Source organism: Nicotiana sylvestris, chromosome 5 (genome assembly GCF_000393655.2).
Source record: "Nicotiana sylvestris chromosome 5, ASM39365v2, whole genome shotgun sequence".
Lineage (NCBI taxonomy): Eukaryota > Viridiplantae > Streptophyta > Magnoliopsida > Solanales > Solanaceae > Nicotiana > Nicotiana sylvestris.
In genome coordinates this window covers 26,727,469-26,750,969 of record NC_091061.1, presented here as the reverse complement: position 1 = coordinate 26,750,969, position 23,501 = coordinate 26,727,469, and the positions used below count along the sequence as shown (strand labels likewise).

The 23,501-nt window shown below is 36.2% G+C and overlaps 3 protein-coding genes across 3 annotated transcripts; 1 reads left to right on the top strand and 2 right to left on the bottom strand.

Moving 5' to 3' along the window:
* The first annotated feature begins 3,652 nt into the window (after positions 1-3,652).
* On the top strand, positions 3,653-13,237 carry LOC104243190 (uncharacterized). Its single transcript, XM_009798346.2, has 14 exons — positions 3,653-3,792; positions 4,280-4,392; positions 4,503-4,744; positions 6,178-6,250; positions 6,986-7,060; positions 7,148-7,258; positions 7,690-7,732; positions 8,366-8,462; positions 10,186-10,288; positions 10,367-10,462; positions 10,597-10,623; positions 10,898-10,997; positions 12,803-12,887; positions 12,965-13,237. Exons 2-14 carry the CDS (start codon positions 4,297-4,299, stop codon positions 13,095-13,097), a joined length of 1,281 nt encoding a protein of 426 aa, XP_009796648.1. The 5' UTR covers positions 3,653-3,792; positions 4,280-4,296; the 3' UTR covers positions 13,098-13,237.
* Positions 13,238-14,864: 1,627 nt separating this feature from the next.
* On the bottom strand, positions 14,865-17,953 carry LOC104243189 (receptor-like protein kinase HERK 1). The gene has a single exon (XM_009798345.2). It carries the CDS (start codon positions 17,596-17,598, stop codon positions 15,151-15,153), a length of 2,448 nt encoding a protein of 815 aa, XP_009796647.1. The 5' UTR covers positions 17,599-17,953; the 3' UTR covers positions 14,865-15,150.
* Positions 17,954-20,897: 2,944 nt separating this feature from the next.
* On the bottom strand, positions 20,898-22,955 carry LOC138868415 (uncharacterized). Its single transcript, XM_070145968.1, has 3 exons — positions 22,870-22,955; positions 21,246-21,993; positions 20,898-21,038 (listed from the first exon to the last, which is right to left on the bottom strand). Exons 1-3 carry the CDS (start codon positions 22,953-22,955, stop codon positions 20,898-20,900), a joined length of 975 nt encoding a protein of 324 aa, XP_070002069.1.
* Positions 22,956-23,501: the final 546 nt, after the last annotated feature.

Here is a 23,501-nt window from a genome sequence, read left to right as displayed (position 1 = left end):
CATAGTAAACGAGAAGTTTACTAATCAAGATAATTTTATTATTTGGCATGACCGGTTAGGTCATCCTGGTTCTAATATGATGCGTAAAATAATTGAGAATTCACATGGACATGCAATGAAGAATCAGAAGATTCTTCAATTTAAGGAATTCTCTTGTGCTGCATGTTCTGAAGGAAAATTAATTATTAGACCATCAACTATTAAAGTTAGGATGGAATCCCCTGCATTTCTGGAACGTATACAGGGTGATATATGTGGGCCCATTCACCCTCCATGTGGACCATTCAAATATTATATGGTTTTGGTAGATGCATCTACAAGATGGTCACATGTGTGCTTACTATCAACTCGCAATATGGCATTTGCGAGATTGTTGGCTCAAATAATAAAGCTAAGAGCACAATTTCCAGATTATGCAATTAAGACAATTCGTCTTGATAATGCTGGTGAGTTTACATCCCAAGCCTTTAATGATTATTGTATTTCAACTGGGATAACAATTGAGCATCCGGTTGCTCATGTTCATACACAAAATGGTCTAGCAGAATCATTGATCAAACGCCTCCAATTAATTGCTAGACCAATGCTTATGAGAACAAAACTTCCCATTTCAGTATGGGGTCATGCTATTTTGCACGCAGCAGCACTTGTGCGGATAAGGCCCACAAGTTATCATAAAGTCTCCCCATTGCAATTGGCTTTTGGTCAGGAGCCAAATATTTCCCATCTTAGGATCTTTGGTTGTGCGATATATGTTCCAATTGCTCCACCACAACGCACAAAGATGGGTCCTCAAAGAAGGTTGGGGATATATGTTGGATATGAATCTCCTTCTATTATAAAATATCTAGAGCCGATGACTGGAGATTTATTTACGACAAGATTTTCTGATTGCCATTTTGATGAATCAGTATATCTAACATTAGGGGGAGAAAATAAGCAGCTGAAAAAGAAGATAGATTGGAATGCATTATCACTGTCTCATTTAGATCCTCGAACAAATCAATGTGAACAAGAGGTTCAAAAGATTATTCATTTATAAAATATTGCAAATCAATTGCCAGATGCATTCACTGACCTACCAAGGGTGACTAAGTCACATATTCCAGCTGCTAATGCTCCAATTCGAGTTGATATCCCGGCAGGACAATTAATTAAAGCAAATGAGTCTAAGCCATGCTTGAAACGTGGTAGACCAATCGGTTCTAAAGATAAAAATCCTCGAAGAAGAAAAGGAGCAAGTGATCAAAGTGAACATAACACAGAGGTAGTGGCTCAAGAAGAGCCTCAAGACGTAACAAATGATAAGACCTCAGGAGAGGTCCAAGTACCTGAAAATAATAAAAATGAAGAGATATCAATAAGTTATGTCTCAACCGGGAAAAGATGGAACCGAAATAATATTGTTATCGATAACATTTTTGCTTATAATGTTGCTGTTGAAATAATGCAACAAGATGAGGATCTTGAACCAAAATCTGTCAATGAATGTAGACAGAGAAATGATTGGCCAAAATGGAAAGACGCTATCCAGGCAGAGTTAACTTCACTTGGAAAACGTGAAGTCTTCGGACCCATAGTTCGAACACCTGAAGGCATAAAGCCAGTAGGGTATAAATGGGTTTTTGTGCGAAAACGAAATGATAAAAATGAAGTCGTTAGATATAAAGCACGACTTGTGGCACAAGGGTTTTCCCAAAGGCCTGGAATTGATTATATGGAGACATATTCTCCTGTAGTGGATGCTATCACCTTCAGGTATCTCATAAATATGGCAGTGCAAGAAAAACTTGATATGCATCTAATGGATGTTGTTACAGCCTATTTGTATGGATCATTAGACAACGAAATTTTTATGAAAGTACCTGAGGGATTTAAAGTGCCAGAAGCATATAAAAGTTTTCGAGAAACTTGTTCAATAAAGCTTCAGAAATCTTTATACGGATTGAAACAATCAGGTCGTATGTGGTATAATCGCCTCAGTGAATACCTGTTGAAAGAAGGGTACAAGAATGATCCAATTTGTCCTTGTGTCTTTATAAAAAGGTCTGGATCTGAATTTGTTATAATCGACGTGTATGTTGATGATTTAAATATCACTGGAACTCCTGGGGAGCTTCCAAAAATAGTAGACTGTTTGAAGAAAGAATTTGAAATGAAAGATCTTGGAAAGATGGAATATTGTCTTGGTCTACAAATTGAGTATATGAAAGATGGAATATTTGTCCATCAATCAACATACACTGAAAAGATTTTAAAGCGATTCTATATGGATAAAGCACATCCATTGAGTACCCCGATGGTTGTGAGATCACTTGATATAAAGAAAGATCCATTCCGACCTCATGAAAATAATGAAGAGCTTCTTGGTGCCGAAGTACCATATCTTAGTGCAATTGGGGCATTAATGTATCTTGCCAATAATTTCCGACCAGATATAGCTTTCTCAGTAAGCTTATTGGCAAGATTTAGTACTTCGCCAACACAAAGACACTGGAATGGTATTAAACATATATTCAGATACCTCCAAGGGACCATTGATATGGGTTTATTTTATTCAAATGAATCCAAGCCATCATTGATTGGTTATGCAGATGCAGGATATTTGTCTGATCCACACAAAGGTCGATCTCAGACAGGCTATTTATTTACAAGTGGAGGTACAGCCATATCATGGCGTTCGACAAAACAAACTATGGTTGCTACTTCTTTAAATCATGCAAAGATAATAGCCATTCACGAAGCAAGTCGAGAATGCGTTTGGTTAAGATCTATAACTCAACACATTCATCAAACATGTGGTCTTTCTTCGAAAGAGAATATTCCAACAATATTGTATGAAGACAATGCTGCATGCATAGCTCAATTGAAAGGAGGATATATCAAAGGAGATAGAACAAAACACATTTCACCGAAATTCTTTTTCACTCATGATCTTCAGAAGAATGGTGAAATAGATGTACAACAAGTTCGTTCAAGTGATAATTTGGCTGATCTGTTCACTAAGGCATTACCAACCTCAATATTTGAAAAGCTGATATATAAGATTGGAATGCGTCGTCTTCGAGACATTAAATGATTTTTCATCAGGGGGAGTAACTAAACACTGCACTCTTTTCCTTAACCAAGGTTTTGTCCCACCGGGTTTTCCTGGTAAGGTTTTTAATGAGGCAGCAAGCAATGCATATTATAAATAACTATGTACATCCCAATATTTTTTTTGTAAGTTTTTAATGAGGCACATTATCTTACATGAACATCCAAGGGGGAGTGTTATGAATAGTTTGTACATTGGATATTACTTTGGATACTACATTAGATGCTACATTGGATGCCCATGTTGTGAATAACTTAAAGATTAAATTTCCTACTTTATGTCAATCATCTTTACTTTTTATGCCTATAAAAGACCATGTAATTTCAATGGAAAAATACACCAAAGTAAAAGAAGATAACACTTCTCCCTTCTTTCTATCTCTTCTTATTTACATTTTACTGCATTACTTTTATTTTATAACATTTTTCAATATGGCCAAACAACTTAAGTTTTTCCAAAAGTTAATGACATGTCCTAATTAAACCCCCTTTCTTTTTAATAGCCCCCGCACCAAAACAAACCCCCTTTCGTTTTAATAGGTTTTATCAGAGGTTTAGCCTCCTCATTTATTCACTCTGTTTTCTTTGACAAGTAACGTTTCTTTCTTCTAAAATCCCCAAATCACATCTGCTAGGGTTACGACCGAAGGAGGATTGGACAAAAGTTCCGATTGAATAGTGGTAATCTAACTCAAGGTAAGAATAATGTGCTTCTTCTTGTTTTTAGCTAACTTAATTAGTTAGCATGGTGCTTTGCTTCTGTTACTATCTTGCTGTTGTTACTGCCTTTTCCATGTCTTTTTCGTTACTTTATTTCCTTTGCTTTGTTGTATACCCTCCCCCGACCTCATTTGTGGGTTTCCATTGGTTTTGTTGTTGTTTAATTAGTTAGTATGGTTTGGATGTTTGATGTAGGTTGGCTTGTATATAGGTAGCTTAGCTTTAGATATTTTGATATAATCCCATTTTGTATTCAAGTATGAAGTGAGAAAAGTTGTGCTTGAGCTCCTATTCTACTCTCTTTTTCTACATTGCCATCTCGAGGCCTTTGGAGCGTGTCTTGCGTTAAGGAGATTTCCAACTCTACCTTTAAAAGTATTGCTTTTGATAAAAATAGGCTTTTGTTTTTGTCCTGTGCATCTTTAATAACCCTACTGATAACTGATGATTTTTTTTTTTAAAGATTTCGGAGGCAGGAAAATGAGCAAGTCTTCTAAGAGATCGAGGAAAGTAGAGGAGAGTGAAAGCAACTCTGAGTTTGAGAATGATGAAATGTTAAATGAGATGTCGGACGATGTTAGTTTTTCTCACTTAGCTCACTTTTATGTATTTCTTACCTGGTACTGTGCTTTATCTTTTTTGCTTAAATAGTTTGCATGTGATATATATGTTTTTGATATGCTTAGGTTGAGAACTTTGATGAAGTCAACGACAGCGATGACAACAATGACTATAGTGACGGTGACGACGATGATGATGATGTTAGTCATTACAACAATGATGATAAAAGTGGAGAACAAGAGGAAGAGGAAGATGAGGAAGGAGATCAAGAAGAAGAAGAAGAGCGAGAGAAACTGACTGAGGACCATAAAATTGCTGGAATCGAAGAACTTAAGAAAGAATATATGGAGCTTAAGCACAAGGAACAGTAAGTTCCTTTCTCTACCACATAGCTCAGTTATATGATATGTTATTAAAAGAAGCATTCATTTCATGTCTGCATTTTCTAGAATTGTAGCTTCTATTTTGAACTTATAACCTATAAATTCATTTGAAGTTTTCTCAATATAAAAAGAGATAACTGATTATTGACAGGACGTGAAGATTGGAAGTCTATAGTGTAAAATAATGTGAATATCACTTCTTTGGAAGAGAGATTAGGTATTGTTTGGACTTAATGATAGACGTTTCAACTGATGTTGTGGTTTGCAGTTTAACCCCATGTGGTTTGACTTTGAGCTCATAACCCATATTTGAACCACATGGTTCACATGTTGTTTTCAGCTAGGAACACATAACTCCCTTGCTGCTTTAGTACACAAGAGATAAAGTGATATGACCTTTGTGCTTTGATTATACTCCCATGTGGTTTGACTTTGAGCTCATAACCCATATTTGAACCACATGGTTCACATGTTGTTTTCAGCTAGGAACACATAACTCCCTTGCTGCTTTAGTACTCAAGAGATAAAGTGATATGACCTTTGTGCTTTGATTATACTGCAAAAATTAGGTAATTGGTTGATGTAATAGCAATAACAAACTCCTTTTCTCTCTATAGGAATGGATATCATCATTGAAATTTGGTGAATGCAAGTATACTTACTAAAGTTAATATAGGTATTTTCCCTTTTAAAAAGTTAACTTATGTAGTTTGTGCAAAATCCTTCAGAAAGTAATGGCAGGAACTCTGGACCAAGTTATATGCTTACCTTTTCTTAAAATAAAATAAAATTTATGAGTCTGAACCAAGGTATGTGGGTAAAATTGTTGTAAAAACCACTCAGTTCTAGTATTCTTATTTCTTAGAAGCAAAAAGCACAAAAAAGTGATAGAGTCCACAAGGCTCGAAAAGAAAAGGTAGAAATGAAGCGCAAGCTTCTCCAAAGTGAAGCCCATAATTTGCTCTCAAATCTGATTAATGTCCTTAATATTCAAAACTCAGTCAAAGAGACACAAAGGTTTCAGAGCTAATGAAGAATTCAAATTCGATTTATAAACTTGTTATTATCACTTGTTTAGTAATGGATTTAATCTGTGATTAATACAATTTACCTTATCAAAAAAAGTAATGGATTTAATCTGTTAAGGATACATCTGGCTAATATTAAAAAAACTTTCATCGTAATTATATCAAATTTTCTCCATAGTTTAATGTGTCTTTCTATTATTAAAATAACTTGCATCATATTCTTATTAAGCTTCAGCCTAGTTCCCCTTATGAGCTCCGAGTCTTGATGGTCATATATTAAGAATAAAACATAAATAATGTCAACAGTAAAATAAGTAGGAATATCCTAGATGTGTTCACTTTTGCCTCCTATTGGTAGACATCTGATTTGACGGTCATTGTGTGCACAGAGATCTTTTGGGGAATCTGAAGCGCCATAAGGACGAGGATCTTCTCAAAGGACAAGCAGTTAGAAACCAGAAGGTATAGTGCACCAGATGGTGCAGATGATAATCTTTAGTTTCACCTTCTTATGAGCGTGTCTTTATTGTATACACACTTCCTATTGCTTCAATTAAAATAAGTCCTGGTTACAGGGAACAGAAATGCGTACTGTGTGATTGGCAGTTATTTGCTCCTCCTATGTTTCCCATAAATATCTATGCTGTATCTTCAATAGATATATGATTGAGTTGCATATAAACTGTTGAGTTGTCCCACATCGGAGGGATTTGAGGTCCTTGGTCTCCTTATATGGCTTGGGCAATCCTCACCTCATAAGCTAGCTTTTGGGATTGAGTTAAGCCCAAGGTCCATTCTTATCATGGTATCATAGCCAAACCCATCCCAATTATTATTACCGATGTTGGGCCCCCATTTATGTTGTCCACGCCCCAGAGGTCTGGGCATGAGGGGGGGGGGTGTTGAGTTGTCCCACATCGGAGAGATTTGAGGTCCTTGGTCTCCTTATATGGCTTGGGCAATCCTCACCTCATAAGCTAGCTTTTGGGGTTGAGTTAGGCCCAAGGTCCATTCTTATCATAAACTATACGTCTTTTGCTTCTTGGCTTGTTTATTGCTGAGTTAATAGCTTTAGTGCTAATATTATTTACATGACTATTCCATTGAAATGACAAGATTAATGATTGACTAGTGCTAATATCATAATTATGTTATTAACTTGTTCCTTTTTTGCTTCCTTCTTTTAATTTCACTAAGGCACTCTGGGATAAGACACTTGAACTAAGGTTCTTGCTGCAAAAGGCTTTCTCAAACTCCAATAGACTTCCGCAGGTTCACTGGGTTACCATTTTGTTTCAACACAATGCTAGAGTCATGATATTGACAAGTTGAACTTGAATGAATGTTTACTGCCTGCAGGAACCAATAAGATCTTCCTTTTGTGATTCTGAGGACAGAGTTAAAGATGCATATTCAGATCTACTTGCCTCCTCCAGAAAAACCTTGGATTCTATACTGGAATTGCAAGAGGTACAGTGAGAACAGTTACTTCTAGTCAATTTTGCTTTTGAAGTAACAAAAGATTAGTATGCTTTTGTTTTGCTGGAAACCTAATCGTTGCTACTCCCTCTGTGGTCCCATTATGTGATAGAGTTTCCACTTTGGAATGTGACAATGTATCCTAAACATTTCAATAGATAGTCGTTTATAAGCACCTTGTTAAACTATGGTCTGCCAGGAATATTCTCTTGCTAATAAATCTAAAACTTCAAAATTATTTTCCAGTAATATACAATTTAGATGCTTTTAAGTCGAATAAAGTCAAATAATTTCTTAATCGTTGTGTATATTGAACTTGTGCCTCGTGAAATAGGATGAAGGGAGTATATCTAGTGTTCAGGTTAATACAGTTCCTCTTTGCTTATTTAACCTGTTATTCTAAAACATTTGTAATTTGGCAGGTACTACTTGAGAAGAATCCTTCAATTACTCAATCAATGGACGGTATGACTTGTAGCTTTATTTTCTCACACTCAAAGAGCCGCATCTACATGCAAATTTTGAGTGTTTAACGTTCTTTGTTCTGAGTTTTTGAAAATCTGAATTTACTTTTTGAAATATCTTTTGTTTGTGATGGTAACATATGATACTTTTTGAAATATAATAATGAATTTTGCTGAAAGTAGAATTCAGCAAGCTCCAACTCGAGGCATTGACTAAGTGATTAAATGACCACTGGAAAGGACTTGGGGGCTTGCCTAAAAGCATCAAATTAGGTTTTAGAGGGTCAGAAATTTGCTAGATTTTCAAGACCAAAAGTACTATTTTATAGTGTGCAAAAGAAACCAATTTGCTCTATGTTGCAGCTCTAGACTGTGATTTCTGAGTGAAGTTCTATAAGCCTCTGACTCTGATTAACTGAAAGAATTTCTGGAAATTGTTTGATAGGTCACCATATTCAGAAGTGTTGCCAAAACTGGAAAACCAAGTCCCTGACTTCTTACATAATTTTCATGTTTAAGGGCCTAATGAACATCAATTTTCTTCTTAGCTATTTGCTACAAAGACAACATAAACATACCTTTTTGGATTAACATATTCACTGGTTGATGTTTTCTGTAATTTTCTTTCCTGAAGTCAATTCTGGTAAAAGGTTGAAGCTTTCGGAAGATTATGTTGAGTCAAATGGTGAAGTTGATGAAGATTGGCAGAAGATTTCTCAAATGCATTCAAGGTAAGAATGTTTAACTGAGGCTTATTAACGCATTTGCTTGTTTTATAGCTGTTGGTCAAATTCTTTTTCCTTTTTGAACTGGAGTTGGTCAAACTCTTTTTTTGGCTTTAGATTATGATCTTAGTTTTTTTGCTACAATATATATATGTTTATATATATGTTTTATACGACACATCAGGAGAAAATTCCAACTTGAAACTGTTAACACTATATAGGCGAGTGTGATTTAGGTGGAAATTTAGCCAACAGAGTCAGTAGAGTTTATTAGGAATATATCATTTAGGGTGGGTGGTGGGATAAGAGTAAGCTTTTGGGGACAAATATGATGTGAAAATAACACTTCGAGCATCATGTTTCCTAATATGTTCATGCCAAAAACGATGTCTACTCAAAGCATACAGAGGATACAAGGAGGAGAAACACATTGGGATCTGAGGTTTAGGAGGAACTTACAAGATTGAGAGGTTGTAGAGTTACAGAGATTGACGGAGTTGCTCCACAGACAGAATATTTCACAGTTTAATCATGATATTTGGAGATTTTTTTTTTTTTTTGGGGGGGGGGTGCGGGGGAGATAGTGGCATTGTCTCTGTATAGTCTTTTTATGGTTTACTACTGGGCAGAGAGGAGGCAGCCGTTCCTTATTCTTCAATTTGCATTCCTAGAGTACTGAGAAAGGTGTGTTTCTTTAATGGCTAGCTACGAGGGGAGTGATTCTAACGGCTTAGAATATGAGAAAAAGGAGAATTACATGTGTCAATTGGTGTTTCACGTCCAAGTGCTTGCATCTTGCTTATGGCATGAAGGTTGGGTTGGTTTGGACTTCAATGGGTAATGCCTGGCACGGTTAAAGAAGTAATGTTCAGCTGGACTTTCAGAAGGAGTAGAAGAAGACATAGGGCTTGGGATGTCGCTCCACTTGCACTCATGTGGACTATTTGGAGAGAGAGAAATAGGAGAGCTTTCTATGGAATAGAGACGGCTTTTGTACATTTGAGGAGTAGTCTCTTTTCTCTTATTATGTTTTGGTGCACCCATAAGATTCGCTTAAGCATAGATAATTGGGCGTCTTTCGTAGAGAACCACATTATTTTGTGAGTTTTCTCTACTATTTTGGTATACTTAATGTATACGGGTATTTATGCCCCTCCATTAATGAAATCTTATTACCTTATCCCAAAAAAACAAGAAAACTAAATGGTGTCAAATATTTTATGACGTCCCAAAATAGACACTGTCATACAAATTTGGGATAGAGGAGGAAGTATATGTTTTCTTTTGAATAAATGAGAGCTACAGAGGGCAAAGGATAGAGTATAGGCTGCTGAAAATGAGATTTTTTTTTTGGGGGGGGGGGGGATTTGGTGCTATATGCCCTGGAACTGGTGTTATAGATGGTCTTTTTGATTGCTTTCGTTCTAGTCATTGTTTCTCATCTGTTCCATTCTTCTATGCAGTTAGGTTAAATCCTGCTTCCCAGTGAAGAATTTGTCCTGCACCCCATTATTAATGTTGTTCTGGAGTCAGATTTTATGTACATCTATAGTAGTTAGGAACAAAACCTGCATAGTTACATAACACAACTCCAAAATTATGTTCCAGAACAGCTATTACTCTACATTTTTCTCGCCATTGCATTCTCATGCGATTGCCCTTTCTCCCTTTTGCTAAATAAATTGGCTCCTTGTTGGAAATTGATGTTGCTAATTCTTTTATGTCATAGGATGGCTGCTTTTAGGGACAAATCGATAGACAAATGGCAGAGAAAAACCCAGGTGACCTCTGGTGCTGCCGCAATCAAAGGGAAATTGCAAGCATTTAATCAGGTTTATTTCTGGGACTTGAAAAATGATACGTACAGCAACAATCACAATGACTAGAATTAATATTCTGATATTGTACAGGACATTAGTCAACAAGTGGCCGGTTATATGAGGGATCCTAGCAAAATGATAAAAGGAATGCAGCAGAGCAGATCGGCAGTTGCACTATTTGGAACTGTAAGTCTCGGTTCGTGAGTTGTTTTGAGAATGGCAGCTGAATTGTACACATGGATCTGGCTATGTTTCTTAATGTTCAGGATAATGTTTTTAGTTTTCGCTAGTTTTTGATTTATGTGCCTGCTTTTGTGCAGGTTTCAGATGCTTCTGGAAATGGAGAGGTACCAGTGTTTTATATACACAATTTGTCAAGTTTGGCATGAATAGTGTTTGTCGTTCATTGATATAAGATTAGATCAATAAATCTCCTTGTCGAGTGTGTTGCCTAGAAGAATGTGGGCATGCTACTAGTGCTTCAGGTTTATGCACTTGGTACAGCAGAGGCAATGCCAGCCTCCTTTTGGGAAACGAATTAGTTTTGTTTGAGAATGCTCTTGCATGGATTATATTTCCTTAGAGAGAAAAGCACATCTACTTATCCTTAACTTGGATCAGGGAATAAACATGGATGGTGATCCAGAGCTTTTGGATGACTCTGAATTCTATCAGCAATTGCTGAAGGAGTTTTTTGAGGCAGTCGATCCCGCATCATCTGGTAAGATACCATTTTTTTTCCTCTCAAAATAAGCTGGTCATGTTTCAAAAATCCACCTTGCTAACCTTCTATGGTGATGGTATTAGGATAATGTGGTTATCCTCACCTTTGATGTGTATACCTGCAACACCATGTTCAATATCTTTTCGTTTTTCTTCTATGATTTTGGCAGTGTCATATGTTAACTATTAATTGTGCTGTTCATGGGATCTTTTTTTTTTTTGGGAAAAAGTCCACATTTACCCCTGTACTATTATAAATAGTTTATATTTATCCTCTGTTATACTTTCCGTCTAAATTTATCCTTACCGTTAAAGAAGTAAACAAATTTGCCCCCATTTCTAACGGTTGCACATGGCCCCTCAATTAAAATGTCAAGTAAGAGTCCATGTCAGCCTATTTTTTATTTGTTTCTGCATTTGAATAGGTGACCAAAAAAAGCTCCCATTTCCCCCTACAATCTCCTTACCCCACCCCCTAAAAAGAAATCCTTTCCCAATACTTTTTCACTTTTTTCCATTCTTTCCTTTTACCTTTTCCATTGCAGAGATTACCTCCACCAAAATGAAATCTAGTCTTCTCCCACTAACAAATCACCATTGCTGAAAAATTAGGGTTCATCAAAGGAATCACAATTGAAGGCCTTCAATATGTCTACAATGGTGTTCTCCAATAATGGCTCTTGAAACCCATTACGGTATATTCTTTGGGTGTCTAAAAATTTCGAATTCCACTTAGATCAGTTGATTATTTACTGAGGAGATTGACAGGGTGTTGCCGTTTTGAGCTTTAAGTCGTGAATCAAACACTGATTTTTCGTGGATTTGAGTAAAAACTACCTTGAACTATATTTTTTGGTTGTCGAAATTCAAAGCTGGAAAAAGACTCAAGAACCTGAAATTTCTTGCTTCTTTTCTACTGAAATCTAGTGGAGAAAAACAAATATTGGATCTTAAAAAGGAAAGAATACCACTGGTATTCAATAATTTGAAAAAAAAACAGAAATCACCATTGAAGGAGCTGTAAGAGAGCTTGAGAACATAAGACGGGTATTCTGATTTGCTGAAGTTTGAGCCAAGTGTTTTGGAGTTTGGGAATATTCATGTGGAGAAGTTGTGGACGATCTGAGTTTGTTTGGGTTAAATTTTTTGTTTAGATCGAAATATTTGAAGCAAAGATGAAGAAGCATTGAGGAAGAAGAAGAAGCAACCTTTTTTTGGGATTTTTTTAATTTGCCGATTTAGCAAATAAGTATAATAAATAACACATTTTTAAATAGTGAAATGGACTCTTACGTGGCACTTTTGAGGAGTCAGCTGCCACTTTGGACAACCCTTAGGGATAAGGCCAGATTTGTTTACTTCTTTAATGGTAGGGATAAATTTAGACGGAAAGTATAACAAAGGATAAATGCAAACTATTTACAATAGTATAGGGATAAATTTAGACCTTATCCCCTTTTTTTTGGGGTGGGTGGGGGTGGGGGTTAAGATGTTGCATCAAGGATGTTATGTGCTTTCTTCACAGGAATGCAAAATCTGTCATTTCCGGGAAGCTCCCTGCTCTTTTTCCTGATCAAGTTCCCTGCCTTTTTACATGAACACTGAATCTGTTGTTTTGATTGCATGTATCAAGCATGAATAAGTTTCTAAAGATTACAGCTATAGATCAGCTTTATCAGAAAAGGTGTTATAGTGATGTGTTCGTATAACTATACGTCTTTCTTTTGGTGGAGAATGCATTTTTAGACTGTTGCTCCCGGGTAAAAGAACACCTAAAACTAACCAATTCTTTATCAACTACAGAGACAGCATTCTATGCACTGAAGAGATTGCAGACGAAGAAACGAAAAATTGTTGATCGCCGTGCATCAAAGAGTCGTAAAATACGGTAATTGATTAGCCGATTCTATCATACAAGGTTACTTCTAAATTTCCTGGAGTAAAAATTTGGTTTGGTTCTTGTAGGTACAATATTCATGAAAAGATTGTCAATTTCATGGCTCCTCAGCCTGTAAATCTTCCACCAATGGCCCCCAAATTGTTTGAGAATTTGTTCACGGGCGGCTCTACCCATAGGCCAATAAATATCTTGCATTAGGCCCCAAAATTGAAGGCTCCTAAAATTATTCCATTTGATATAAAATATGTAATTCAAATGATTATTACTCTGTACTTAGTAAATCGTTTTAACCAGTTGTCAGTTCGTAATCAATCATTAATCACATAGTTCTTACTTTATTCTGTTTTTAGGTATTTGATTGAGGTAATTATAGATGAGAGGTGGGTAATGAATACTGCGGTCATTTCTTGCTTTTTTCTGTTAGTCACAGACTTTCTTTCCTCTTGTTCAATTTGGCTTTGTGAAGTTTCTTCTGTCAAAGTCTTAGTGGACCTGTTTCATAGATATATTAACCATTTGTGGTCTCCCCTTTCTTTTCTGCATTGTTTTTTTCCAAAAATAAAAAGTAAAGTGTCAAGTGCTGTTTGCCTCGCCACATGAGTTCGTTAAAGTTTTGTAACTTGTAGCCATTATAAAATAATAGTGTTCTGTCTGTTTTATGACTAGTGTAGAGGATCCTTTATTTCATATCTTGAACGGCAAATGAGCCTCGGACAATTATGCTTTTGATTTCTATGCTAAGAGAGGTAATTCATGTGTTACATATATTTTTTTGTAATAATTAAAGTTAATAATTGGTCGAACTTGCATTCAAGTTAAGCAAGAAACACTTGGTTAATTTCAAGTGGTTACTGATTTAAGCAAGAGAATCACTTGATTAATTTCAAGTGGTTACTGATTCAATGAAGCACTAACTCTTAGTATTCTCAAATCTCAATAAAGGTAAAAATTAGCAAAACTCATGGTAATTATTGTGTTACATACACTTTTAACCTTTGATGTAATTATCTTTACGATCGGTTTAGCCTTATCACCAATGAAATTGGTCATCTAATTAAAATTTATGGTACACATTACCCTTTCATACAGTCAAGAGTACGCCATTTCAAGCTATTTTCACTTGTGTCATTGTTTCATACTTCTTTACTACCAACAACAGCTGCCTCCTTGATCCTCTTCCAATCTCCTTTTTTTTAAAAGTTAAAATATCAGATTCTTTTTATTTATTTATTTATAGGTGATGTGAAAGTATATGATATTGTTATGTATTCCATAAGTTTTGGTAAAATAAAGAGAATTTGAAGGATTTGAGCTGTGTTATACAGAGATGGAAATTAAGTTATTACTGCTTCAGAGAACCAATGGCAGTTTGATTGCAAAATGAAACTCAAACTTGGATGCAACTTTTTTGGACTGAGTTTAATAGCTCTGATACGAATCATAATATTACTGACACAATTAATTATTCAATTACATTCTTCAAATTACATGATGTATAGATTCAGAAACAAAGAAACACGGTGAATTAACACCTGAGCTCGAAGAATCGCTCTTGATGTAGACAGTGAAGTGAGTAATTTTTTCTCGCCATGAGCTAGCTTTTGAGATTAAGTTGGGCCTGTGTTCATTTTCTTTACATGCTTTGCTGCTAATTTGCTTCTGGTAAAAGTTACTCTAGGAGATGTCATATTGTTTTCTCTGATAAATCTTTACCTGGAAGCCTTGGAACACCGGTAAAGTTGTGGTCACGGGTTCGAGCCATGGAAGCGGCAACTAATGCTTGCATTAGGGTAGACTGTCTACATCACACCCTTTGGGGTGCATCTCTTTCTCCGACGATGCCTCACCAGACTGTCCTTTTTTTTTTTTTAATGATAAACCTTTGCCTCATACCATAAACAACGATAAATGCAATAGTATTGTGACATTGAATTGTGAATTTGTGACAATGAACAGAGACACAAATTTAAAAATAAATGGTCATCAACCTTATCAACCAGATGCCTTTGAACTGCTCTATTGTGCAAAAGAAGTATGCATTATAATACAGAATCTTTAAAAAAAAGGCAGCCTGGTGCACAACGCATCAATGCATTAACGCAGGGTCCAGAGAAGGGCCACACTCCAAGAGTGTGATGTAGGTAGCCGACCCTGATGCAAGCATCAGTGGCTGGTTCCATATGAAAAAGAAAATACAAATATATAATCCATATGCAGTTCACTAGATGGATCTGCATTGTATCTTTAGCATCTAACATATGTCACATGAGTCTTTGTTTTCAGCTTTTACCATATTGCTAAAAACTTTACTCATTGAAATACCAGCAATATCAACCATACTCCCCATACTGAATTCTGTACTTAACACACTATTATCCAACTGATTATCAGATATCTCATTTTCTTGTCTTGTTTTTTCATCTTTTCCTTGGAGTTTCAATGCATATTCCAAGTTCCACAAAACATCTCCCATAGTCGGTCGATCTACACCATATTCTTCCAAGCATTTTTCAGCAGTCTTTACAAACTTTATCAAAGACTCTGATCTTATCTCGCGTACAATCGTTGGATCAATGATTGTTTCTGTATCTCTTGTCCTTAAACAGTTTCTCACCCATTCAACCAAATTCACCATTTCCTTGGAACGAGATGGATCGATAACAGGCCTGCCACAGAGAACTTCAAACATAACTACTCCAAAGGAGTAGACATCAGATTTCTCAGTTAGTTGTTGCCTTGTCAAGTACTCAGGATCAAGGTATCCGAAACTCCCTTTAACTGCAGTACTAACATGTGTTTGATCAATTTCAGGACCAATTTTCGATAGTCCAAAATCAGAAACTTTAGCCCTGAGATTTTCATCAAGCAATATGTTCGAAGACTTGACATCGCGATGAATAATTGCCTTCTGAGAACCAGTATGAAGATAGTGAAGTCCTTTTGCTGATCCTATGCAAATTTCAAGCCTTTGTCTCCAATCCAAATTTGGAAGGTCTGAGCCATACAGATGATCCTTAAGAGTTCCATTTTCCATGTACTCGTAAATAATTATCATCTCATTCTTTTCGTTGCAGTAACCTATCAGTGAAACCAAATGGCGATGTCTGAATTGAGACAACATTTCAACTTCAGTCTTGAACTCAGAAAGACCTTGTTGTGATTGAGGAAGTCCTCTCTTCACCGCTACCTTTGTATTATCCCTCAAAACTCCCTTGTAAACCTTTCCAAAACCACCAAATCCGATAACCATGTTTTCACTGAAGTTATCGGTTGCTTCTTGAACTGCTCTAAAAGGGAACCAGTACCCCATATTTGAGTTGGAAATGATAGATTGTTTTTCCTCCGTAGTTGATCCAACTGTTGTATGATGATCCTCAGTTGAGTGATCAACTGGCGCCCGTGTTCTACTTCTGCAAAAGAGAAAAGACAACACAACTAAAACAATGCAAAGTATCGATCCTCCAATAGTTGATCCAAGAATCAACCATGTTTTAGGCTTTGAACCAGGCGATGAGGACTGAATTTCAACGTCTGAAGCATCAAAACTGCCTTTGAAATTGCTTATTTTCATGATCTCGAGACCATTCAAGAGTCCATCTGGATATGCATTACGTACATCTGTTGGACCAATGCTAATGCCAATGCTATGTCTGTTGTCTAGCCTTGTGACAAAATCCATGTAAAATGGAGCACCAAAGACATTTGATGTCTCATTGTTAAGATCAAGGTACTTGAAAACATACTGAGAATTGAGGAAAACATTGAATAATAAATCACCAGAGGGGCCTTTTACTATGTAACAAAAGTGGAACCTAATGAAATAATCAAAGCCAGGATCAACATTAAACGACCACGTTACATTTGCTAACGTATTAGGATCATTCTCTGATTGCAGCCTCGTGGCAGTTCCATACACCAATGGAGGAGCAATATTCCGAGAAGGCCCTCCTCTCGTGTAGTTCACAGCTCGTATGTTCGATACAAACTGGACAAGATTCTTGCTCGTTAAGTATCTTTCATCAGGTTCCCAAGATCGCCACGAGGTATCATTTTGAGGCAAAACTGCAATATTTCCCATATTTACTCTCACCACTGTTTCTAATGCTTGTGTCCTCAGATTATGAATACCAACATCGACAGGAATGACCTCATCAGGAAGTGAAATGACTTCTAAAGCATTTACAAAGGCAAATGAGGTAGCAGACGGCGTAAAGGTAAGAACTAAACTATTGCTAGTAATGTTCAAAGAGTATTCCTTTACTGAAGTAGCATTCAATGGTTGAAAGTTCTTAACAAGAGTGAAGTTCTGAGCAGAAACAGAGAACTTAGCAGAACTTAGATTGAAAAAATCATTCGAAAATGGAAAGAAATATAGGCGAATCCAATGTTGCCCTTGTTTCTTGATCGAAAAGGTGAATTTGAAAGTCTCATTGAGAATTCTAGCAGTTTTATACAGAGATGAACTATAGGTAGATGGAATGGATTCAAGACTTGTATTAACAAATACTCTTTGAGTGGAATTCAAGTTATCAGCCAAGAAAACTCTATCACCTATAGTTGTATTTTCTAGTGATCCACAGTCTATTAGATAGTTATCAACAGGATCAAATTCTAATGAAGAACACATCAAACACAAGATAGACATTACCATAATAAGCAATTGAAGTAGTGAAAAATCCATACTGGTTTTCATTTTCATTAGCGACGGACAAATTCTGTAGCTAAACAACAAAATCCATTGCTAATTCCTAATTAGCGACAGATTATCAAAATATTCTGTTAGCTACGAGCGATTTTGCTACAGCTTAGCGACGAAGTTCGTAGCTAATTCCAGTTTTTTTTAGTAACCAATGGACTAAACTTTCAGAAAGTGAAAAAACTTTCTGAGAGTGCAAAAAATGGAGAGAAGATTTTCTATCTTCAATTTGGTGGATGAGAAAAATGGTGAAAAACACAACCACCTTTCTACACATTTCTAACACAAGAAAGACTGACATTTTTAAGAATAAGTCAAAAAAGTGAAAGCAACCAAAACTTACTTTTCTTTTATTAGTTGTTGAATGTGGCACATTTTATTTGAAAATTTCCAAAGAAGAATTTAAAAGGGATCAAAAAATAATAAAATAATTCAGAGTCAAAGGCTAAATTGGTGCATGGAATTATGAACAAAGCTCCAAAATAAATGAAATAAAGACCAGTAGGTAATAGGGATAACAGCTAGTATTAGGATAAGGTCTCATATGTTACGTGTGAAACTAGAAAATGATGTTAGAACTATGATTTGACAGTACAAAAGAAGAAAATTAAAGTGAGAAATAAACGGCAATAAATTGTCAACAGACATTGATTGTACTCATGCACTTAACTAACTTTATTTGTTAATTGATTTGATGCTAGAGAAGTTTCCTTGTAGTTTCAACAAATATGAATTTTTAAGATATAATTTCATCAAATATCATAGCCAATCTTGAGTGGAGTGTCTTTCGGAAACAGTCTCCCTACCTTCACAAGATAGGGTAAGGTCTGCGTACACATTACCCTCCCTAAACCCCGCTTATGAGATTCCACTGAATTTTTTTTATTGTTGTTGTTGTAATCAGTGGCGGAGCCACATTGAACCAAGGGGTGTCAAGCGGTACCCATTTACCGGAAAATTACACGATATTGCTAGATACTTTTTTTTAATTTTATGTATATTTACTATACGTTGACTCCCCTTGACTTTTTGATGTATCTAATTATTTATATTTTGACACCCTTCGATGAAAATTCTGGCTCCGCCACTGGTTGTAATTTTATCAAATGTCATCCAACCTTTAGTATATTGTACCAAAGTCATAAAATTAATTCTTTTTAATGAAAACTAAGCTATTTCTCGCAGAAAATAAATAACGCCAAAACTACTAAATTCTGTCAGGAAAATACAAGTATGTCATACCAACAACGCGCCTTACATAACATTCATGTGGTACCACAAAAAAAAATTATTTTCGAACCCAATTTAATAACCTATGTTGTTCACCATACGACACGTCATGTTTTTTATTTTATTTTATAAAATGGGTTAAAAAATCAGATTCTTTATTTTTAAATGATGCCACGTGGATATTATGTAAGATAAGCGATCAACATGGTTATACTTAGATGACAATTTTGGAAGTCTAAGAGTTTTTAGGACCAAATTTATTATTTTACAAAGCTTTTTCTATTTTCTTTGATGTATAAGAATAATTCAATTATTCCCTATTACAAAAATTAATTTAATAACTTTAATACGATAATTTAAAAGTCCAATGACCATAAAATCTGATTTTTCTGGACAAATAAATGGAGATGGGTCATCTGCTAATGTCTTTGTCTGATGTGGACTAAAAACGCGTTTTGTTTATAACATTTCAGACAACTAATTTGATAGCAACTAAAAAAGGCAAGTGGGTTTTTTATTTGTATGTTAATTTGTCATGTAGGGATATGGACAAATGATTTAGAGAAATTTGGATTGCGTATGCTGTGGTTCAGTGGCTTTAGTTCTAGAAACATTTGTTTCTTTTGCAATATTGGTTGAATAGAAACTTCAAACTGATGAATTTATGAGTATAAAAATTATTCTTGAAATTTAATAGTGTTTGATTGATTTGAGAATCTGTTTCAATTTTGTCGACTAAGTACCTATTATATTCTTAGCATAGTTTATTGGATATATTTTCTATAGTATTTTTTATTTGAATTGTGTATCAATGGATGACAACAAAACTAACAACAAACCTAATTTCACTGGTGTGGTCTGAAAAGAATGAAGTGTACGCAAATTTTACGTTTATACCTTGTAAAGATAAAAATGTTATTTCCGTGCATGCTAATGGATGAGGTAGTCGTAAATCCAACAATTACGATTAAGAGTTAGTCCCTCCATTTCCTTTTTTGTATTATGAGTTTTTTTCTTTTATTAGTTCATTAAAAAAGGTCATCTTTCTATATTTGGAATTTAAACAATATTGGAAATTAAACAACTTGTAAACTTTTCGTTTACCTTTATAGCCACATAAGTCTCGTGTTATGCTCAAGACCACAAGTTCCAACAATCGACTTATTTCTATTTTACAGCTTTTCTGTAGTACTGCTATCTTTCAATTGGATATGTCCCAGTCGAATCGGTAACGACGACAAAACATCCCTGCAGACGTACTACTTTCAATCAGACCTTCACTCCTTTATCTTCTTTATTGATAGATAGCGAGGTCGATTGAGTTCAGTTTTTAGCTCTAGCAAGCTTGTGACTGTCTGAACAGACTAGTCTATTGTATATAGATAAAATCAGGTGCCCTCGATTTTATGTGCTCTAAGGCTCACATCCAGGAACAAAAGGCTCGCGTCGAGGAATAGACTCACTATGGACCGAGTTCGGGCCTGTGGACAGAATACGAGGCTCGAAAATCTAAGTGTTCGAGGAACGACGGAGCCTAGTATGACCAACCCCGAGATAATGCCGTTGTGGGCTTATAACAGAATGAGCAAGATTCCTGCCACGTCCCCAAGATCGTAGCGTAAATCCCGGAATAGATTTTACGAATCCGTACTAGGCGGTTAGACAGCTGTCCCAATAAGATTCTTTACTGTAAATAGAAATGTACCTTATTTAGGGTTTCTCTATTATATAAAGGGGACCCCAATCATTGGCAAAAGAATACCTCTCTTACTTTTTTGTTCATTGTTCATCAGAATTGTCCTTTAACTTGATTATTCTTACTTTACTGTTCTTGACCCACCTCGAGGCCACCTTTGCTCGAGGTCGAGACTAGCTTGCACATTGATTTGATTTTACTTATTTCCTTCATTTATACTTTTGTTTTCTTGGTTATTAATTTTTTTGGTAATTAAATTTCTTATTACCAGGGAAAATATTTACAAGTATAGCAAGAACCCTCAAAACTCACATAGATTTGGACATGTAGCCCCAAATCTAGTGCCCTCATATCTACATAACTACTCAACTACAAACTATGGATAAAAATTGAAATTCTGTAAATGTCTCGCTATCTTAGAATTCAACATTCCACGACAGTGCACTTCCTGAATTATCAGTTTGATCATCTCCTTATTGCTTCTTTGTGTTCCTCTGAAGGTTCTCCAGTTTCGTTCCTGCCAAATATAAGAAACAACACAGGCGAGTAACATTCTGTATGTTGCACACATTTGATTCTTTCCTGATTCATGCCTTATTGCCCACTATTTTTCAGCATCCCAACCTTGTACATTCCTTTGTATCCCCACCCATTGTAGTAACTTACTCCATATACTTGTTGAGTATTTGCATTGAAAAAACAAGTGTTCATGGCTTTCTTCTACCTTTTCACATAATGAGCATGCTGAACTTATTGCTATGCCCCATCCTAGTACTCTGTCTCTCGTATACAACCTTTCCAGAATTGCCAAGTACAAAATGAATCTCCATTTAGGACTGCTCCAGTTATTACACAATAATCTCATCCACTCCACTTTAGGTAGATCACCTCTCAACTTGTTATATATCAATCTGATGGAGTATTCCTTCATGCTCAACACTTCTTCAATTGCTATGTTGACCTCAGTTAGGTATTTACTAGCTCCCAAAATATTTTGCACTAACCATGAGGCTTGTTTAGCTTTCATTTTCCATATTACTTGTTGCTTGATACAGTAAGTATGAATCCACTGTATCCACAATCTATCCTTCTTCTTGTTTAGATTCCACAGTTTCTTGATTAGTGCAGCTCTATTCCATATAACCATATATGTGATATTCAAACCCCCTGCAGATTTTGGCCAACATAGTTGTCTCCAAGCTACTAAAGCTTTAGCTTTGGTTTCTGTTTCACCTGTCCACATAAATCTCTTGCAAATTGTCTCAATTCCTTGTCGGATCTTCTTAGGTAAAGGAAATATCTGTGACCAAAATGATTGAATAGATAATAAAACACTCTTGCTCAGCTGCAACCTGCCTACATAAGACAGAAACTTTGCTGTCCAGTTTTTGATTCTGCCTAATATTTTATCCAGTAAAGGTTGACATTGATTAATAGATAACCTTTTACTACTCAATGGGACTCCCAAGTATCTAAAAGGCAAAGAGCCTTTAGACTAAATCACATATCTTTAAAACTATAACTCAAGTTTAATTGTTACTCGTATTTTCGAGGTAAACAGTTTGGCGCCCATCGTGGGTCTAAAGATAATAGTGATTATTTCAGTACTGATTCTGATAACACACGTTATTTTTACACTTTTTCTTGTCAAGAATTTTTGTTCTCAGGTTAAAACATGTCAAACTCACAAAATGCACCTGTACACGATAATGATGGTCTTGGATTTCATGGGGAAAACAAAAATGTAGGGATTGATGTACCACCGATAAACCCTGGGGAAGTGCCAAATGTGGAACCAGTTGATGTTAGTTCACATATTGCTTTAAATGCGGATCTAGGCGCAGACCCCGGAGGAAGTGTATGTAGGGAAGTCAGGTCTAGTGGCCAAGGAACACAGGGTATAAGAGATGAGGGATTCAGCCTCCAAGTGATATTCGAGATGTTATAGGCTCAACAGATTGCTATTGCTCAGCTTCAAAGTCAGCATAAAACTCCAAGTATAGTCGAACCAGGAAACACTCGACGTATTGAGCCGATATCGGAAAGATCAAACGATAAGGGCTCGGGGACTGATCCCACAATTATGAGGATGCTCGAGGAACTCACCAAAAGAATCGAGTCCGGGGAAAAGAAAATTGAGGATAATGACAAAAAAATGGAGATTTATAACTCCCGTGTTGATCAAATCCGGGAGCACCCCCGATCTTGAAAGGTTTGGATGCCTCATACAAAAGCCATTCCCTCCGAGTGCGGCTTTGAAGCCCATTCCTAAAAAATTTTGCATGCCTGATATACCTAAATACAACGGAACAACCGATCCTAATGAACATATTACCTCATACACTTACGGGATTAAAGGAAACAACTTGAATGACGATGAGATCGAATCAGTATTGTTGAAAACAATTGGGGAAACTTTGTCAAAGGGAGCCATGATTTAGTATCACAACTTGCCCCCGAACTCTATCGATTCGTTTGCTATGTTAGCAGACGCCTTCGTTAAAGCACATGCTGGGACCATAAAGGTGGCAATAAGGAAATCAGACGTTTTTAAGATAAGACAGAGGAATGATGAGATGCTAAGGGAGTTCGTACCCCGGTTTCAAATGGAGCGAATGGAATTACCACCGGTTTCGGATGATTGGGCAGTACAAGATTTTATGCAAGGTTTGAACAAGCGGAGTTCGATCGCATCACGACAATTGAAGCAAAATCTGATCGAGTACCCAACTGTAACTTGGTCAGACGTACATAATCGTTACCAGTCAAAGATCAGGGTCGAGGACGGCCAGTTGGGAGCCCCCTCAGGTTCAGTTCATCGTAATAGATTGGCAGTTAAGTCCCGAGGGATATGGATATGGAGCCAAGATCAAACAAGGAAGGTATCAACCATATGTCGATCGGAGAAACAATGGTTCGAGACGTAACATTCCTCAAAACAATCGAAGAAATGATCGAGGTCAAATCTCTCGGGTAATTA

What these genes read in the sequence shown, in the direction of transcription:
- LOC138868415 (XM_070145968.1), bottom strand. Translation starts at nt 22,955, where the DNA reads ATGGCTCCCTTTGACAAAGTTTCCCCAATTGTTTTCAACAATACTGAT. An exon ending in AAGTTGTTTCCTTTAATCCC is followed by an intron (nt 21,994 to 22,869) that starts GTAAGTGTATGA and finishes TTTGCCTTTTAG; the next exon opens with ATACTTGGGAGTCCCATTGA. An exon ending in CATGCTCATTATGTGAAAAG is followed by an intron (nt 21,039 to 21,245) that starts GTAGAAGAAAGC and finishes TATATTTGGCAG; the next exon opens with GAACGAAACTGGAGAACCTT.
- LOC104243190 (XM_009798346.2), top strand. Translation starts at nt 4,297, where the DNA reads ATGAGCAAGTCTTCTAAGAGATCGAGGAAAGTAGAGGAGAGTGAAAGC. An exon ending in GAGCTTAAGCACAAGGAACA is followed by an intron (nt 4,745 to 6,177) that starts GTAAGTTCCTTT and finishes TTGTGTGCACAG; the next exon opens with AGATCTTTTGGGGAATCTGA. An exon ending in CTATACTGGAATTGCAAGAG is followed by an intron (nt 7,259 to 7,689) that starts GTACAGTGAGAA and finishes GTAATTTGGCAG; the next exon opens with GTACTACTTGAGAAGAATCC.
- LOC104243189 (XM_009798345.2), bottom strand. Translation starts at nt 17,598, where the DNA reads ATGAAAATGAAAACCAGTATGGATTTTTCACTACTTCAATTGCTTATT.